Genomic DNA, 18,688 nt, shown 5'->3' with positions numbered 1-18,688 from the left:
CGCTAGCATGTTTTCAGTCTATAAAACGAAGACTTGATCTAAGCAGAAAGAGACATACCTGCTAAACCACTCCAGCGGCATGCAAGCTCTACACAGCCATGTCGTATCACGATATTACCATGTAGGGCCGCGCCGGTCGCTATGAATCGCGCCTTCCTTTCTCAATTCTTATTCTAATCTCGATCAAAAATTTGCAATTAAAGATATTGCTCGAAGAGGCCTCCAGCAACTGCATAACAAAGCTCTATTCGCTTTTCAAAACAGTGTAATACATTCTGCAGTTCTGTGGGTGTAATACTCTCGCACAACGCAATGATGTTCTCCTTTAGCTGCTCTACGGTCTCCATCTCCATATTGTACAGCTGGTTTTTTATGATTCCCCATATTCCAAAATCTAGAGGTGCTAGATCAGGGGATCTAGGAGGCCATTCAATTGGACCATTTTTCCCAATCCATCTCCCAGGATATTTCTGGTTCAAATATTGGGTAACAACTCTAGCTGTGTGGGGTGGAGCTCCGTCTTGCTGGAATGTTATCAATTCCGCCTAAAATGTAAAATGAAGTAGCAGAATATTATTAGAAGCTTCATTCCTTAAAATAATGCGTATTTTAAGAATTTATAAAGAAAATTACATTGGTGGCCACGCTTTGGACTCTTACGTTAACTTCATCTGTTAGCATCTGCAAATACTTATTGGCGTTTAAGTTACCCTCGATGAATATCGGGCCGATTATTTTATCCCCTAAAATGCCCAGCCAAACATTAAGTTTCTGCTGGTATTGCGTATGGGATTCGATATATTCATGAGGGTTTTCTTTTGACCAGACTCTCGTATTTTGAATGTTTGGGGCGTGGACCAACACAAACGTGGATTCGTCCGAGAATAAGATATTCTTCGTAAAATTGCAGTCAAAGTCCGTTTTCTCCATTATAATTTTACAGAAAGTATGTCTCCTTTCGTAATCGGCCTCTTTCAATTCCTGGCATCGAAAAATTTTGTACGCACGAAACTTTTCTTTTTTAAGAGTCTTATGAACCGAAAAAATAGAGACTCCGGTTTCCCTACTGATGCTAGAGAGTGATTGACGGGGATTATTGGTGACCGAATCTTCTATACGGTTTAACTTTCAGTTGTGTAAAATGAATGTAAATGAAAAAATACAAATAGTCAAGTGGTATTACGGTGGTAGATCCTCAAGGGATATTAAAGATTTATTCCAGAGGGAATTTCCAAACCGTCCGGCACCAAACAGCAGTATGGTTATAAAATTGATTAAGAAATTTGAGGAGACCGGTTGCTTGGATCGTACCCACGTAAAGCATAAACGACCAGCAAGAGCATTGTCTGATAGTGTTAAAAACCGTATAGAAGATTCGGTCACCAATAATCCCCGTCAATCACTCTCTAGCATCAGTAGGGAAACCGGAGTCTCTATTTTTTCGGTTCATAAGACTCTTAAAAAAGAAAAGTTTCGTGCGTACAAAATTTTTCGATGCCAGGAATTGAAAGAGGCCGATTACGAAAGGAGACATACTTTCTGTAAAATTATAATGGAGAAAACGGACTTTGACTGCAATTTTACGAAGAATATCTTATTCTCGGACGAATCCACGTTTGTGTTGGTCCACGCCCCAAACATTCAAAATACGAGAGTCTGGTCAAAAGAAAACCCTCATGAATATATCGAATCCCATACGCAATACCAGCAGAAACTTAATGTTTGGCTGGGCATTTTAGGGGATAAAATAATCGGCCCGATATTCATCGAGGGTAACTTAAACGCCAATAAGTATTTGCAGATGCTAACAGATGAAGTTAACGTAAGAGTCCAAAGCGTGGCCACCAATGTAATTTTCTTTATAAATTCTTAAAATACGCATTATTTTAAGGAATGAAGCTTCTAATAATATTCTGCTACTTCATTTTACATTTTAGGCGGAATTGATAACATTCCAGCAAGACGGAGCTCCACCCCACACAGCTAGAGTTGTTACCCAATATTTGAACCAGAAATATCCTGGGAGATGGATTGGGAAAAATGGTCCAATTGAATGGCCTCCTAGATCCCCTGATCTAGCACCTCTAGATTTTGGAATATGGGGAATCATAAAAAACCAGCTGTACAATATGGAGATGGAGACCGTAGAGCAGCTAAAGGAGAACATCATTGCGTTGTGCGAGAGTATTACACCCACAGAACTGCAGAATGTATTACACTGTTTTGAAAAGCGAATAGAGCTTTGTTATGCAGTTGCTGGAGGCCTCTTCGAGCAATATCTTTAATTGCAAATTTTTGATCGAGATTAGAATAAGAATTGAGAAAGGAAGGCGCGATTCATAGCGACCGGCGCGGCCCTACATGGTAATATCGTGATACGACATGGCTGTGTAGAGCTTGCATGCCGCTGGAGTGGTTTAGCAGGTATGTCTCTTTCTGCTTAGATCAAGTCTTCGTTTTATAGACTGAAAACATGCTAGCGAAGACGGCACAGCAGGAAAGAGAAGACTCCTGCACTCAGTCCTCAACGGATTCCCTCCAGCGTAAAAAAAAAAAAAAAAAAAAAAAATGTATCATTTGATTTGAATGTGAGTCAATAGAGTGTCTGTAACTTTTGGAAAAGAGCAAATGGAAATAAATCGCAAATGGAAATCATGAGAGGAATGAGATTTTGCGTGGACGAAGAATATGCGCTTAATTTACTTGTATGAATATGAGTAATTAAAACATAGAGTAATTATTGTATTCTGAGTGAATATCCGTGTGTATTTTGTAAGATTTAAAAATAAAAACCCATTATTATAATTAATTGTAGGATTTTTGTTTGAGAGAACTCCCCCCCCCCCCCCCCTCTATGAATGAATCGGTTGTTTTACAGCTATTATAATATAAAGAATGTTTTAATTAAATTCATGAAATTATTATTTATTTATATAGTTACAAACATATCTTTTACAAATTAAATTGATGAATCAAAATTACAGATGACAAATCATTGATTCAGTAATAGTATTATAATTCTTAAGTACATTTATCTTAGTTAGATAGTGAGCAACTACATTAATTAATTTCATCTTGTAAGCTTGTGTACAATGTAATATGAAAATTATAATCAATTATGGTAGAAGTTTATACTGGCAAATAATCCTACAGATCTAAAAATCAGAGCTTCTTCATGGAACGTCTATTGAGAAATTGTATGTACAAATGTTATTGCTCTGTCCTAGCTTGTACCATAGCTTCTTTAGCTTCATCCTGTGTGCTTCATCAAGTCAGGGAAAACTCAAAAATAACTGTAAAGAGAAGTGAGAGATTTTGTAATATTATATTTAATTATTTTTCAAAATATTTATTATACTTACACAATTGCCAATACAAAGTTTACTGCAGCCAGGAATTGATGTATTCCAAACATGAAAATTGTTGCATCCCACATCCAGAGTATAAACCTCTTATACTGAATCATCATAAGCCGCTGAATCCATAGAATCTTGATAAAAAGCTCATGTACCTTCCAGCTATGGCTCTGTAAAAGAATATGTGTTTTAGTAAATGTACAAAATTATAATCTTAATTAGTTTACGTAGCTTTAAATACAATATGCCTCTCTTTAATGGTTGAAACAAACTACATAATAAATACTATTAATTGTGATAATAGAAATTGTATACATCCCTGCAACTATTGTAATGCATCGTTGCAGCTGCAATCGAAATCACTCTTCCTTCTGCACATTTATCAAAAAACCTTTGCCGCAATTAGCAAAACTTGGAATTATAATCTACAGTCTACCTGCAATCATTTTATTATATTATGACTTACAAAATATAACAAATTAAATTATGTGGTTCAACTTACTGTTTTCTACCACCAATGAAAAATTGTTCAGGAATTGAGGTCTCGTAACAATATCATATCCTTCAAAATTCTTAGTTCCATCGCTTGAAACTTTACTTTAATCATCTTCTTCAGGTTCCTCGCTCCATTCATATCTAAAGCGAAGCCTCTTAATTTCACTACAACAGATAACTGAACATTAAAAAACACTTAATCAATATTATTTAATACATTGAACATTAAAGTTGACTTTACATCATATTTATTTTTACTGTCACATACCCTTTATTATTATCCCTTCATTAATATTTACTTTTACCTTTAGTAACCTCACTTTTTTGACATTTCTGCTATTTCCACTTACGAGAAGCATTAGAGACAAAATCTGTTGGCAACGACCTATTTTATGTTGGCACTACACGGAATTGACCAATGAGGGCTCTCGGATTCCATGCTCCACGGCTCTATAGTCAACTAACACGAATCTCCTATGCTTCTCTGTTAGGATAAAACCCTGTATATTCTACAAAAATAAATAGTACTAAAGTAACGCTATGTTGTCCAGAAGATCTACATACGAAGCGCTGCAAATTAGAGCGCTTCAAGATTTAGGGCCGGTGTAACAATCCAATTCAGGCAAGTCTCATGTACAACCAAGCGAACAAAAATCTGAGCACGTCAATTTGGGTTGGCAGCAGTGATTATAAGGTCTAATGACGTCATTTTTCATAGAATCAGATTTTTGTAAAATGGATAGTACATGAAAATTTTGACAAGTCTAATTATCCACATATTTATGTTATAAATATTAGTGTAAATGAAAGAATGTGTTAATGTGTTATTATGATTCAATGTGTATTTCTGAATCGCTACTAAACGTATTGGAACTAATTGATAAAGAAATGTATTATTTAAATTAAATAAACTGTAAAGCTATACATATATATATATATATTAATTAAAATAAAAATATTAACAGTATTTGATTGGACAAATTTTTTTTATTCAATTTTTAGTGAAATAAAAAGGTACTGATAATCTTACAATAATAGCAATAAATATTGCATCATTCAAAACATAATTTCATTTATAAAAGTTTGGCATTTAGAAACCAAAAATCGATTTTAATATAAGTCGCTTCAGATTTTAATAACTGCCCTTTCACAGAGAACACTAAAAGACAGACAATTCTTCTGATACCAGGTCTCTTTAATATTCTCATTAAAAACATTCTCCAGCTCAGCATTGATATTTTGCCTATGGGTAAGAGCTTCAATCAGCCTATCTCTGTTTGATTTTAGCTTTTGTGCATGGATACCTTCTATCACTTATCATATACCTGAAAAAGTTTAGACCTTAATCATTCAGAAATTATAGAATTTTTAATTTATTTGTCTTACCGCCAATTCCAACAGCAATGTTTGGAATCAGTTAATCCTTTTAAAGATTTACCTTTCTTGCACTATTCTTTACAATGCTGGTGAATATGGGTTTCCAATGACATTAACAAAAAGTAAAGAAGTACTAAGCCATTGGACCCGCTGGACTAGTTGTTGAACGCAGCCTTTATGCCCGCGTTGCCAGTTCTTAATTTGTAGTTGGCTGTCGACGGCAAAATTTAAATTCTATTTACAATATTTACATGAAACACATTTGAATGTCTTATATTAATTTGTAATAATGAGATACATTATTAAACTTGTAAGATTGACTATAATTTATAATAATGTATACTTTACCTAGAAAAATAATTGTCAATTAAGTATTGACGGTCATTTTCAGTTGGATCCGCATAAATCTGATCGATATTTAGGTAATTTTGCATGTTACCTTTATCAGCCGGTTTGCTATCACGACGAATAATATTGTATAAAACGGCAGTCGCAATTATAACATTTATGGTGCTTTGAGGCTTTCTAAAGCGCGAACCGATGGTAAGCACTGGAAACAAGCGACCCCATACTCCAAAGCACCTCTCTACCTAAAACGCATACCATTTTCAAACGGAAAAATAAAATTTTTGTTACATTTATTAGTTAATACTTACCATACAACGTGTTCTAATGTGTGCCTCATTATATAGTATTTCTGCCGGTGTTGTCGGGTTAGCCAGTGGAGTTAACAAATACCGGTGATTACGGTAGCCGCGGTCGGCCAAGATGATTCCATTATTTAACTCCATGTCATCGAAGCGTTGCTTCAATCGACTATGATCAAAAATAGTAGAATCGTGGGTTGACCCCGGCCACCTGGCAACGATATCCATTATCTGTAAGTCACTGTTCACTAAACATTGTACATTAATGCTAAAAAATCCTTTTCTATTACGCCATATTTCAGCATCCTCTCCTCCTAAAAATAAATTGAATAAATAAATCTGAAATAATTTTTAATTAAATGATTATTATTTATAAGAAAGCTTTGTGAAGCAAATCTGAAATAATTTATTCGGTTTAAAAATTAAATATGGCAGAAATAATTTACCATATGATTTTATGCGTACATGCACGCAATCAATTGCTCCGATTACCCGAATCATTCCAGAAACTAAAAAATTATTTTTGACAGTTTTCAGCATTCCAAATTCGGTTCGGGGTAGTCTTATGTATCTCTGAAATAAATTTGCTATCTCTGATGATACACGATGAATAATAATTTGTGCCATTTTTTTGCTAATTCCGGAGAAATCAGCAATCATAATTAAAAAAGAACCTGTCGCGTAATATCGCATCGCAGCTAGCAGTTGTATTACGGGTGGGACAGCGTTATTTCTGAAAATATATAATAAATATAGATATACTTAATATTATATTAATCTATAAATCGACTACCTATTTTTATGTATGAATAATATTTAATTATAAAAACTCATCTGAAGCACCTGTCTCTTTGGATTATTTTTGCCTCGATTTGCAACAACACTTCTTTAAACTGTACTTTATTCAACCGAAAACGTATACGAAATTCTTCATCATTAAAATATAATAGACCATTATTTCGTATATTAACACGTTTTCGCCTTGGTCTACGTTGAATATGTTGCTCCTCGGCCATATATAATTTCTATTTATCAACTTCTCTGATGATTATGGATAATTATCTCAAAGGAATGCGAAGTTAGGCATGCTAAATGTGCAAAAGAATTCTTGTATCATTTGTCAAGTTCAAAAGACAACCTCTTCTGCCTTCGCTGTATTGCACGATTAACCATGGACAAAGATATTGAAAATAGGGATATCTTTTTATCAATAATTGAAAAATATTTCAATATTATCGAAAATAAAAAGACCAATGGCGTATCACTCTTGGATAAAGAAAAAGCATGGAGAAAAATTAAAATTGAGGTTGCTGAAAAAATTGGTGGAAAATGGGATAACTTGGTACATAAAAATACGTGGAAAAATATAAAAGCGAGAGCTAAGAAATACAAAGGGGCTAGAAGAAGTGAACTTTATAAAACAGGTAATATACTATAAATATATATATTTAAGTAAACACCAGGTTTTAATAAAAAAAAAAACGAAAGATTAAACTTAATTAATAACGTTTAGGAGGTGGAAAATCTAAAGCCCCTGTCGAAGACAGTTTTTTGGAAAAAGTATGCGCTTTACTAGGAAAAACTGCAGAAGGCATTATCCACAGTAGAGACTGTGACTCTTTTCCCTCAATCTCATCTACAGTAGTGCTAGACGGGAGAATAGCTAAGACGGTAGAAGAAATTATAACGGAAGATGAGGAGAACATAGACGATCCTCAACCAATTTTCGATGTAGGTTCTTTTTATTTATACCTTTACGTAATAGCAAAATTGCATTAATAGGAATCTATACCTCTCTTAAATTATAGGCCCTGTTAGAAACAGATGAAATTGCCACTTGGACCCACAACCAGGGCACGAAAATTTTAAAAAATAATATAAATCCATCATTACAAGCTGTGATGCAGAACAGTGCAGCTGCATTAGCTGAAGAGAGAGAGAGCGACAATACTACTGATAAAAATATTGGATCGCAGTATAAATTGCTAATCGATAAGAAAATTGAGTTAGAACAAAAAAAAATTATATATTATAATAAAAAAATAGAAATAGCAGAGGAAAAACTAAAGCAATTGAAGGAAATGAGGTATAATTAATTCAAATCTTAGGATAAAAGTTTAAACAAAAATCATTTAATAAAGCAAGCTGTATTCTTTTCAGAGTTTAGAGTTACAGCGTGAAAAAAAAATGAAATTATTTCAATATTTATCGTTGTTATTTGTAAGATTATCAGTACCTTTTTATTTGAATAAAAACTGAATAAAAAACATTTGTCCAATCAAATACTGTTAATATTTTTATTTTAATTAATATATATATATATATATATATATGTATAGCTTTACAGTTTATTTAATTTAAATAATACATTTCTTTATCAATTAGATACAATACGTTTAGTAGCGATTCAGAAATACACATTGAATCATAATAACACATTAACACATTCTTTCATTTACACTAATATTTATAACATAAATATGTGGGTAATTAGACTTGTCAAAATTTTCATGTACTATCCATTTTACAAAAATCTGATTCTATGAAAAATGACGTCATTAGACCTTATAATCACTGCTGCCAACCCAAATTGACGTGCTCAGATTTTTGTTCGCTTGGTTGTACATGAGACTTGCCTGAATTGGATTGTTACACCGGCCCTTAGCGGAGCGCTCGTGTAGCGCTAGGGTCAAGGTTGCCAAGTGTAGTACCAGAGATGAAACGGGAGATTGCTCATGCGAGGTCCCGAGGCAATCCCTACCGGTAGGCGGCGCTGGTGTTGGCAAACGCGTGTCTCAGGTCCATCTAACCCCTAACGCCATCTATCGGAAGAGACCACGAAGCACGAGCGTTAAGCTTAGAATAGGGTAAAACATATATGCATTGTTGCCAGAAAGCGGAATAAAGAGAGAGCGGAGATATTTTCTCGGACCTCTCTGTCTTTCTCGCTGTTAGCTTCTAGCAGAAGAGTCGAGGCAAAATCTTTCCGTTTCGCTTTGCCGAAAATCTACCAATATTCGATGTCATTTATATTTGCAGGCCAATGCCTTTATACATGATTTTTTCAGCATATTTATTTATCAGCATTGACTTATTTAAATCAATAATAAATTAAGGAAATGCGTATTTGATATATAATAATTATTTTAACTATAATTTCATCGTTATATTTCGCTTATTTCCGTAAAATCTGCATTTCTTTAGTTTATTATTGATTATTGTAAGTCAATGGCAATTAAAAAAAATTTAATCTTAAAAAAAAAAAAAAGTACCGATCAGGAATCGAACCCGGACCCACGAATCGCCACGCGATTACCTTACCGCCTAGACCACGAGGCTTCTTCAGAGCACCGTAAACAGATAGTCTTTTTAAGGGCTTGAAATCTTCTATTGAAACAAATAAACGAAGAACCGACATCTTTATTCATTATTATTCTATGATAATGGTACACAAATTAAAGAATAATTATATAATGTAGATTTTCAAAAGCTTTTCCAATAACCAAGAACGGAAACTGCGAGCGTTGATTATTTATCTTCGTTCTTGGCTATTGGAAAAGCTTTTGAAAACTATTCAAAATATAATTATTCCTTAATTTGTGTACCATTATGACAGAATAATAATGAATAAAGCTGTCGGTTGCTCGTTTATTTATATGGTTTAAAAGAAGATTTCAAGCCCTTAAAAAGACTATCTGTTTACGGTGCTCTGAAGAAGCCTCGTGGTCTAGGCGGTAAGGTAATCGCGTGGCGATTCGTGGGTCCGGGTTCGATTCCTGATCGGTACTTTTTTTTTTTTTTTAAGATTAAATTTTTTTTAATTGCCATTGACTTACAATAATCAATAATAAACTAAAGAAATGCAGATTTTACGGAAATAAGCGAAATATAACGATGAAATTATAGTTAAAATAATTATTATATATCAAATACGCATTTCCTTAATTTATTATTGATTTAAATAAGTCAATGCTGATAAATAAATATGCTGAAAAAATCATGTATAAAGGCATTGGCCTGCAAATATAAATGACATCGATTATTGGTAGATTTTCGGCAAAGCGAAACGGAAAGATTTTGCCTCGACTCTTCTGCTAGAAGCTAACAGCGAGAAAGACAGAGAGGTCCGAGAAAATATCTCCGCTCTCTCTTTATTCCGCTTTCTGGCAACAATGCATATATGTTTTACCCTATTCTAAGCTTAACGCTCGTGCTTCGTGGTCTCTTCCGATAGATGGCGTTAGGGGTTAGATGGACCTGAGACACGCGTTTGCCAACACCAGCGCCGCCTACCGGTAGGGATTGCCTCGGGACCTCGCATGAGCAATCTCCCGTTTCATCTCTGGTAGTACTTTCGGTACTACCGTAGTACCCAAAAGCGACATATCCTATAGCGTAGTACTATTTTGGGTACTACGCTATAGTCGCTGCTGATACTACTGGTCGGCGGAAATACGTCAGAGGGTAGAGACTGTAGAGGGACCGCAATATAGATATTTCTAATTACTAATTTCAAAATGCATGGTCCGTGATCCAAGACAAATGTTAGTATATACATACCACAAGTTATAAAGTAATATAAAGAAATAAAGTGGCAGTTTTAATCTTACTGACAGCTGATATACTGATGGTATAAGTGAATAAATAAAGTGACGAAATTTGTAAAATGTACATAAAAATAATTTTTAAAAATATATAAAGGACTGAACATTTTAGATAAGTATAACAATAAATTTTATAATATAAAATGTAAGATATAAACATTTTGTGGTACTTTGTGGGATTTTATTTCAGATTAAATTATAGTAATGTGTTTACAATGTCACTGTGCTGAGGATGGAGCTATGCGGATTTTCAAAATTAAAATAAAGGAATAGACTAAACATAATGTGGTTATTGTGTCATCGTTGAGATTCAAACTATGTTAATTGAGACGGATAATAAAATAAACGAGTGAAAAAACTGGGTAAATACAATAATAAATAAAGAAGCTGACAAATTAGATATATAATATAAAATGTAAAATATTTTATAGTACTTTCTGGGATTTTATTTCAGATTAAATTATAGTAATGTGTTTACTATGTCACTACTGAGGATGGAGCTATGTGGATTGATCATTAAAATGAAAGGAATAGATTCACCATATTATGGTTACTGTGTCATCGCTGAGGATCAAACTGTGTTAATTGAGATGAATATTAAAATAAACAAGTCAACACATTGGGTAAATACGATACAAATAAAGAAGCTGACAGATTACATTTGTAATTTCAAATGTAAGATTTTATATAGTACTTTTTGGGATTTTGTTTCAGATTAAATTATTGTAAAGTGTTTACTATGTCAATGCTGAGAATGGAGCTATGTGGATTGAACATTAAAACAAAAGGAATAGATTCACCATAATGTTGTTTCTGTGTCATCGCTGATGAGGATCAAACTGTGTTAATTGAGACCGACATTAAAATAAATGAGTCAGCAATTTGGGTAAATACAATAATAAATAAAGAAAATGACAGAATACATATATAATATAAAATGTAAGATGTTTTATAGTACTTTGTGGGATTTTGTTTCAGATTAAATTATAGTAATGTACGTATGTTTACTGTATCACTGCTGAGGATGAAGCTATGTGGATCGAACATTAAAAAAAAAGAATAGATTCACCATAATGTGGTTACTGTGTCATCGCTGAGGATCAAACTGTGATAATTGAGATGAATATTAAAATAAAGAAGCTGACAGATTAGATATATAATATAACATGTTAGATATTTTACAGTACTTTGTGGGATTTTATTTAAAGTTAATATATGTAAAATAAAATTTTTGTTTTCTTTTTACAATTGTATCTATATTAATTACTATATGTTGCAATCTCTTAAAATTAAGCCTCTGCTTTTATTAGCAAACTAATAGTTCCACACGGCAGTGATGCCAGAATCAAGCTTTTAGCAACAAAAATGAAGACAAGCGTTAGCCAGCAGGAGTATAGAAAATTTAAAGGGAAGCGGTACAAACACAACTATGCCTGGAGAGCATAGGTGTGATTTGGACTTTAGGCAACATTGGCTTTCGAAGAAGAGCGACTACCGCTAAACGTGACATTTTTACGTGTTATCCGTGTGAAGTGGTGCTGCGTTTACCTAAAAACTCAAAGCAAATAAAAATGCTTTTCCTAAATTGATTGGTAATATTGATAAAATGGTCAAATGTAGCCATTAATCAATTAGATTTAGTAATAAATACAGAAAATGCGTTTTATTATAACAAATGAGTTGAGGTAAAATAAACTCAATGTTTTTATATTAATCTGTTAACAAATGCATTTTTTATTTATTATTGAGTCCAATAAATTAATGGTTATTAAAAAAAAAATTCCTTGTAATGAAAAAAAAAATGAAAAAATTTTAAACTTCACCAAGACTCGAACACGAGCCCACCGCATGACAAACGGCAAACTTACCGCCTGTGCTACAGCGCTCACTTGATGTGCAAAACAGCCTTTTAAAGACTGACTACAATTCTTTCACTAACTCGTCATAAACGATCAAGAATTAGCTGCAATAATAAATACATTTATCTCCACAGCATTATTGCACTAAATTTATTATGTTTTTAATTTGAAGCATACATTTTACATGAAGATACGATACTTTAAGGGTGTTCATGCAATACTCTAAATACAAAACTATTCATATGCTCGTTTATCATAGTTATTCGACTACATATAACAAATATTATAATATTACTTAATTAATTTATGATAGTTAAGCATATGAATAGTTTTGTATATAGAGTACTGAATGGTTACCATTAAATTATCATATCTTCATGTAAAATGTATGCTTCAAATTAAAAACAATAAATTTAGTACAATAATGCTATGTAGATAAATGTATTTATTATTACAGCTAATTCTTGATCATTTATGACGAATTAATAAAAGAATTGTAGTCAGTCTTTAAAGAGCCTGTTTTGCTCTTGTTACATCAAGTGAGAGCTGTAGCGCAGGCGGTAAAGTTGCCGTTTATCATGCGGTGGGCTCGTGTTCGAGTCTTGGTGAAGATTAAAATTTTTTCATTTTTTGTTTCATTACAAAGAATTTTTTTTTTAATAACCGTTAACTTATTGGACTCAATAATAAATAAAAAAATGCATTTGTTAACAAATTAATATAAAAACATTGAGTTTATTTTACCTCAACTCATTTGTTATAATAAAACGCATTTTTTGTATTTATTACCAAATCTAATTAATTAATGGCTACATTTGACCATTTTCTCAAAATTAAAAATCAATTTAGGAAAAGCATTTTTATTTTATTTATTCACTTATACCATAAGTACATCAGCTGTCAGATAGATCAAAGCTGTCACTACTCCTTATTTCTTTATTACACTTTATTTTTCCGTATACTAACATTTGTCTTCGTTCACGCCGTTCACGGTGACAGGCTGTGAATAATATATATATAATTTTTGATATATTACGTTCTGCATTTAAGATCGCTACTGACGTATTTCCGCTGGCAGTATACTTTGTGCAGTCTGCATTCCTTATATCAAAATTCACTTACTATAGAGCGTAGTACTATTCAAGATGGCGGACTTGGCAACCTTGGCTAGGGTCTAGAAACGCAGCCAATGATGTCATATCAAGCTTCACAGCGAGCATGAAAGCCGCATGGTAGCTAGCTAACAATCCAGCAGCATATCTAGCATCGTATGCCGCTGGCTTTACACAATGGATAATAAACAAAAATTTAATAACATATTAAACTCATTGTAATTGAATGCTTTTCAATCATTTAATAATTGGACAAATAAAATATCAAAATTTATATATGTATACTTTTTTATTTAGATTTTCAATATGGGGAGGTTCTCTAACGGCGGCATATAGGAGATTCGTGTTAGTTGACTATAGCGCTCAGGATGATGGTTTTTGAGAGCGCTTATTGGTTAATATCATGTAGTGCCAACATGAAATGGTCCGTTACCAATAGATGAATAAGAAAAATGAGACCCATCCGCCATTTTGGAGTGGAGAAGTGTTTACATGCTAGTTTTAGCAGAAAGAGGGGTGTGAAATGGAAAAATGTCAAATAGTGAGGTTACTAAAGTAAAAATGGAAAATAATGAATGGAAAGTAATAATATTCGAACTTTCCATTCATTAATTTCCATTTTTACTTTAGTAACCTCACTATTTGACATATTTCCATTTCACACCTCTTTCTGCTAAAACTAGCATGTAAACACTTCTCCACTCCAAAATGGCGGATGGGTCTCATTTTTCTTATTCATCTATTGGTAACGGACAATTTCATGTTGGCACTACATGATATTAACCAATAAGCGCTCTCAGAAACCATCATCCTGAGCGCTATAGTCAACTAACACGAATCTCCTATATGCCGCCGTTAGAGAACCTCCCTGTATATTATTATATTCTGAAATGATGGATTGTATATTTCTGCAGAATGCAATTACATATACTTAATCGATGAACATATTTAAAAAAAATTATCACTTATTTTGCTCAGATATTTACAACTCCTCAAAATAATATCGAAAAAACTCGTTTTAACAATTCAAAATTGTTTAACGTCTGTTTAAGTACTTTTTTCTTTTTCCTCTTTCTCTTCTTAAATATATATTCAGCAGTGGCTATATAAATAAGTACGTCACTCTTTCCAATATAACGTCCACAATTAACGCATAAAAATAATTAGAAAAAAAGTAATTTTAGAATAATTAGTTTACTAGTTTGCATATTTCATAGTTTAGTGAAAACATCATGTTTTATAAAAATGTAACGACTTAAAAACTAGTAGCTTTACAAAGTGAAGACATTTCTTTATAAAAAAATCTAGATATACGTTTTATAAGGGTAATTAACCGATCATTCTACAAAGATTTCCTTTAAAATCGGTTATATATTTTGGAGGATACACAATTAGAAGTTGCTAATAAACTATAATTTGTATGAAAATCCGTAAAAATCATTGCATTCTTTCAAAAACTTTTAACTGCTGTATTTTCTAAAGCCGGAATCACACGACGCGCGGAGTGACGCGGCGTATATTTACACCTTAAGAGTGAATCCTACCAAGTTCTATTATATTCTAATAAGTTAATTCTGACTCCGTATTCTGTAACATTATCAAAAAGTTTTGGCATCAGTATACATATATGGACGGACCGATAACGATATATATTAACAATCATTTCACATTACACTTACCTATATTTATCGTTAACTTCGGTCTAACAATACCGAAAAATGTCGATAAGCGTTACAGAGTTGCCCTACTAATATATTTTATGTTATGCAGAAACGCCATTATTAATTTAAAATAACTTGATATGACTCATCCTAAAATATATGACCGATTTTAACTGAACTTTTAACGAAATACTCAGTTTGTTACCATGTATAAAACGTTTATTTTGTTTGTTTCTATTTTGTTTATAAAGACATTGTCCTTTAATGTTTAAAATAACATTTTTTTGAAGTCGTTATATTTTTAAAAAATATTGAAATATTGAAACTGTTAAATTCATCATTTTAACATTACTTTTGTCATTATTTTTACACAGTATTTGTGAATGTTAAACTGCAAAAAGTGCCCTTCTTATTTATATGGCGACCATTGTATATGCATTCATGTATAAATTCAATACGTATATTTAATTAATTATAGTTATTTAAATAAATTAGGTTTTATTCTCTGAATTCACGTCTGTTCCCCAATCGCTTAAGTCTTCAACCCAACCAGCATCGTCTTCTTCTAAATAATTATTGCTTAAGGTAACTTCAAATTTACTTTTAACGGTCAAAGCCTCTTCAATTTGCAGAATCTGTGTTTTCTGTATCACAGGCTCCATATCCGTGAAAAAGTTTTCCTCGGCAGACGAATTGAGAGGTTTCGAATGCTTGATGTCCAGCTCTGATATATCTGCGATTACTAATTTCTTATTAGATTTCTTTTGCAAAGTCTCTACCTTTTTATGTGACTCTGATTCAAGCTCAGGGGGATTCACAGCACCAGTGTTATCGGACCTAGAAATATCATGTACAATTGGCAATGAAACTTGTATGGCTGGCTTCTGAACATTAGAATTACACTCTTGTGCATCCCAATCAGACCATTCATCTTCTACAAATGTAAAGTTTGTTTCTATTCTATCTTCGCCACCATCTGGTGAAAGTCTTTCGGGCAGAGTTACATCAGTTATTCCTGTACTCAAAGGAGCATTTATGTCTGTTTCTTTCCTAAAATTGTTAATTCTGTTTTCCGATCCAATCTTTATTTTATTTGGACGTCCGTCTGTGAACAATTTTCCTCTATTTCCACCAATCACTGTTGTTGCTCCCAAAATTAATACTATTTCTGCCAGTGCCTTTAATGTTTCTGATACAAGATAATCATTAGTATCTTTTATTCCAACAAGCAGCTCAGGAAGAATCTGAGTCTGCAGTTCATCAGTTTGAAAAACATGCATAAAAGATTTAAAATATGATAATAACAATAATCTAATTGATGCATCCCTTATGCAAAATATTTGTAATAACTTTGGTACCAAAAACGTTTTGAAAGCTGACACTGAAAATAGACCTGCTCCTTGAGTATCATTTTCATCTGTAATAATACATATCATTTTATATTAATGCTTTCATATTACATATGCAATAAGCATTTTACTTCAATAATATTGCTAATTACCACGTGGTTTTAATATATATGGTAGAAGACAATTCTGTGCTGTACAATCTAAAAGAACTATTCTGGAAAGCAATAACGTGCCCAACTGTTCTGCTACTATGTTTTCTGGAAAAGCTCTTAACTGCCTTACTAAATTTCTGCAAAGAGATTTAGAAACTTTCATTTATTGATATCGATTTAAACTTTGGTTTGATAAGTAACTTACGTGAAAAAGATTTCTTTTTCAGAATCGTTTCTCAATGGGAGCTCTTCAAGAAATGCATGTATCTTAATAAAATCATGAGTGAAAAAGGGATGTTGCAGCAAAGCTGATAAGTTTTTTCTTAAAGATGCATCTGAATTTTGTAAATTTTGTTTACAAAAAGCTTTGAATTCTTTCAGACCAGGTACATCATCTGAAGGTTAATCATATATATTTTAAGATATAGTGAAAATAACAAATTATTTAAGAGGGAAGACTAGAAAATTTACCTGCATTCTTTAGTTTGAAAATTTCTTCTGCTAAAACACCAAATGCATATGAATCTATTGCAGTAAGATTCCCCAGGGTTTTTAATAGTGACACATCTTCTGCAGGGTAAATAGCCTTTTCATACCGGTAACTCTTTATTTTCTGAAAATACAGTAATGTCATCTCAGAAAATTTACACAAATACTCCAATCCACCAAGCTTCCAGTTACCCTCAGGGGTAACATAAATAGAACTACTGCAAACATTGTTATGTGAAGAATTGGCTTTTTCGTGAAGAAATATTAAGGCACGTAATATACTATGTAAGCCAATACAAATTTGAAGCGTTGTTTGGGTATCTATAACTTGTATCAAAGGTTTGGCTAGCTCTGTAGCTAAATAATATTTACTACTTTTCTGCCATGAAGAAATGTACTTTAATATGCAAGGGTGTCTATACAACATTAAATTCTGGAAAAAAAATAATACCATTTTATATAAAAACTTTGTAGTCATTTGTAAATAAATTGAATTAAAGAAACAAAAATAATATAGTAAGAAAATATGATTATAAACCTTCGCAATTCTTTCTAATGGGGACGGTTTTCCAAAACTTGCACTATAGTGTAAGGAAGGTTCGCTAATAAAAACAGATATCCTTTGAGGGTTAGGATTTACAATATTTGCTCCATAATGCATCCAAAAATCTGTAAGTTCAACCGCTTTCTCGTCGAGATCCAGCCCATTCAGGGCACTTTTCTCATTTCCCATTGCACCGAATCTACAAGCTGTTAAATCTTTTAGGAATATAAATTTTACGAAACATTGTAAACGTTTTAACAGAATTCATTCGATTACAAATGAGTCAAGTCTGTCAAGTCAACCTGCCTTTCAGTTGGCCAGTCCCCTCTTGTTTAAGTACGTACTGGTACGTACTAACTAGTAATAACTAGTAAGTACTGTCAAAAGTGTCAAGTGCTGTCAAGTGTCAACTAGGGTCAATTCTGGCCAACTCTATCAGCTTAAAATTTCTTGGCGGCCTTCGAATTTATAATAAATACTTGTTCCTTCAATAACAAATTTAAAGAATAAAACAAATGCAACAGAATAACAATAATTAGACAAAGTGAGGTATTAAATACTAAACAATCTAAAATATTTTCCCATTCTTCTCCATTCTAAATTTACTTTAATATAATCCTTTCATACAAATGAAAACTTCAGTCATCAATATTTAGAAACAACTAATTAAATTATAATTAATACAGTGCAACAAGAGATTAAAAAACTCTATATAATTATTTCAACCAAGACTGTAAAGGATCAATTATATTGTGCTGATTATATATAATAATACAAGTATAGCATCATAAGACAAAAAAGTAAACAATATACTTTTAAAGACTGGTTGAATAAAATCTTTTAAAAATAAATTTAAATAATACTTAATAAAGAAAAGTTTAATATAATAATATAAAGTAAGAATACTTACTCTCACATGAACATATAATCATAATTTGACAAAATAATTATAAGCTGGTTGTGGTACATGGGAGATGGATAAAAAGAAAATGACAATTTAAAGAAAGATATTCTCCACAATAAAGAAACGGCCTTACATATGA

The 18,688-nt window shown here is 32.4% G+C and overlaps 2 protein-coding genes and 2 long non-coding RNA genes across 9 annotated transcripts; 1 reads left to right on the top strand and 3 right to left on the bottom strand.

The window, feature by feature from the left end:
* Window positions 1-2,909: 2,909 nt before the first annotated feature.
* LOC136776793 (uncharacterized) lies at window positions 2,910-4,278 on the bottom strand. Of its 4 annotated transcripts, none has more exons than XR_010823141.1 (4): window positions 4,120-4,278; window positions 3,859-4,016; window positions 3,363-3,792; window positions 2,910-3,293 (listed from the first exon to the last, which is right to left on the bottom strand). It is a non-coding gene; the product is annotated as an uncharacterized lncRNA (long non-coding RNA). The 4 variants fall into 4 exon arrangements; XR_010823144.1 differs by having other exon boundaries at window positions 4,157-4,264; XR_010823143.1 differs by having other exon boundaries at window positions 4,093-4,218.
* Window positions 4,279-5,118: 840 nt separating this feature from the next.
* LOC136777133 (putative nuclease HARBI1) lies at window positions 5,119-6,891 on the bottom strand. The gene is made up of 5 exons (XM_066733207.1): window positions 6,719-6,891; window positions 6,368-6,608; window positions 5,885-6,214; window positions 5,577-5,818; window positions 5,119-5,176 (listed from the first exon to the last, which is right to left on the bottom strand). Exons 1-5 carry the CDS (start codon window positions 6,889-6,891, stop codon window positions 5,119-5,121), a joined length of 1,044 nt encoding a protein of 347 aa, XP_066589304.1.
* A 3,561-nt stretch (window positions 6,892-10,452) lies between these two features.
* On the top strand, window positions 10,453-12,000 carry LOC136776879 (uncharacterized). Its single transcript, XR_010823169.1, has 3 exons — window positions 10,453-11,102; window positions 11,194-11,365; window positions 11,458-12,000. It is a non-coding gene; the product is annotated as an uncharacterized lncRNA (long non-coding RNA).
* A 2,163-nt stretch (window positions 12,001-14,163) lies between these two features.
* On the bottom strand, window positions 14,164-18,372 carry LOC136776698 (protein-associating with the carboxyl-terminal domain of ezrin-like). 3 transcript variants are annotated; one of them, XR_010823121.1, is made up of 6 exons: window positions 17,640-18,272; window positions 17,084-17,534; window positions 16,818-17,007; window positions 16,613-16,749; window positions 15,130-16,528; window positions 14,164-15,037 (listed from the first exon to the last, which is right to left on the bottom strand). XR_010823121.1 is itself a non-coding variant. In XM_066732449.1 (6 exons), the coding sequence occupies exons 2-6, from the start codon at window positions 17,832-17,834 to the stop codon at window positions 15,603-15,605; spliced, it is 1,899 nt and encodes a 632-aa protein (XP_066588546.1). In that variant the 5' UTR covers window positions 17,835-17,851; window positions 17,952-18,372; the 3' UTR covers window positions 14,164-15,602. The 3 variants fall into 3 exon arrangements, 2 of the variants coding, with proteins under 2 accessions (XP_066588546.1, XP_066588545.1); XM_066732449.1 differs by having other exon boundaries at window positions 14,164-16,528; window positions 17,640-17,851; window positions 17,952-18,372; XM_066732448.1 differs by having other exon boundaries at window positions 14,164-16,528.
* Window positions 18,373-18,688: the final 316 nt, after the last annotated feature.

This window comes from Prorops nasuta, unplaced genomic scaffold (assembly GCF_024137725.1).
Source record: "Prorops nasuta isolate Cenicafe-Biocafe unplaced genomic scaffold, Cenicafe_Pnas_1.2 PNAS00010, whole genome shotgun sequence".
Lineage (NCBI taxonomy): Eukaryota > Metazoa > Arthropoda > Insecta > Hymenoptera > Bethylidae > Prorops > Prorops nasuta.
Note: the sequence above shows the minus strand (reverse complement) of the source record. Positions and strands in the feature narration are given on the sequence as shown.